A 1,124-nucleotide genomic window follows, 5' to 3' on the forward strand; every position below is an offset into this window, starting at 1 on the left:
CATACATACATACAAGGGGACATGCAGACTGTCGAGCAGCATCGGTCTTCTTATCTCTTTCCCTAAGTGTACTTGGCTACATAGATCAGTTTATGTATAGACATATACACCTACCTATCTACCTACTAATCTATTCATCTTTCACTATCTGTCAATGCATAACAGGACAATAACAGGATAGGCTAACTTGTAAGACAACTTCGTGATGAGTTCGATCATGTTGCCGTGTCGAGCTAGGACTGGACGAAGAGCTGCTTCCAGCGAGGTCCTCCTGGCGGTGTCCTTCTCGAAGCCTTTGGTGATGAACAGGGGACCCAGCATGGACGCCACGAGGTACGAGAGCATTTCGCGATTTAGCTCCAGGGCTGAGGGACAGAACAGAACAAGGGGGGAGAGAAATTATGATCGAGAAATACATGTTGTGATAAACATTTGATAATTACTTCTCGTCATGTAACTGAAGAGTACACCTGAAAACGACATGTATAATATCAATATCCTTCTAATTCTTTATCAGTAATTACTCTCCCAAAGATTTATTAATCATCTGATATCATCAAGATCACCATTTTATTCAGCCTAAAATATGGAGAGAAAAAAAATCCTAAGTGGCCTCCATCATATGTTTTGGAATAGTCAGCTCGTGTTCCATTAGAGATAATGCGACCCACTATACACCAACACACAGTTGCGTAAGGCTTTGTGTGTGTGTGTTCCCTGCCCGCTGAACCAACACGATGATTAAATGTCAATAATTCGGGTTGCATAAACAGCTTATCGATATTAATTTTATAGCCTTATTTATAGCATAACGGGGAAAACATGAACATTAATATCTAAAGACATTAAGCATACAGTATCAACATAACTAGAGATTTTATAATTATAGAAAAAAATAATGAGAACTACACGCAAAGTCAACATTAATAATACACACTTTCCACTTACCATTGGCAGCGTTGATATCAAATATTCCAGTATTACAGAGAACAACAGTGGGTAGTGGTTTGCCTTCCAAAGGGGCTCTCTCCACGCGGATCTGGAGGTCATGAAACAGCTATTGATTATCGATATATGTAAAGGCTTGTATAATTTTTTTATATATAATTCATCTAAGGATACAT

The 1,124-nt window shown here is 38.8% G+C and overlaps 1 protein-coding gene across 1 annotated transcript in view; it reads right to left on the minus strand.

Moving 5' to 3' along the window:
- LOC119588115 overlaps positions 1–1,124 on the minus strand; it is a 4,536-nt gene that overhangs the window by 952 nt on the left and 2,460 nt on the right. Inside the window, exons 3-4 of the mRNA XM_037936824.1 lie at positions 949–1,039; positions 188–365 (exon numbers count right to left, since the gene is read on the minus strand). Of these exons, the coding sequence (XP_037792752.1) occupies positions 188–365; positions 949–1,039 (269 nt within the window). The remainder of the gene's footprint in view (positions 1–187; positions 366–948; positions 1,040–1,124) is intronic.

Source organism: Penaeus monodon, chromosome 23 (genome assembly GCF_015228065.2).
Source record: "Penaeus monodon isolate SGIC_2016 chromosome 23, NSTDA_Pmon_1, whole genome shotgun sequence".
Classification (NCBI taxonomy): domain Eukaryota; kingdom Metazoa; phylum Arthropoda; class Malacostraca; order Decapoda; family Penaeidae; genus Penaeus; species Penaeus monodon.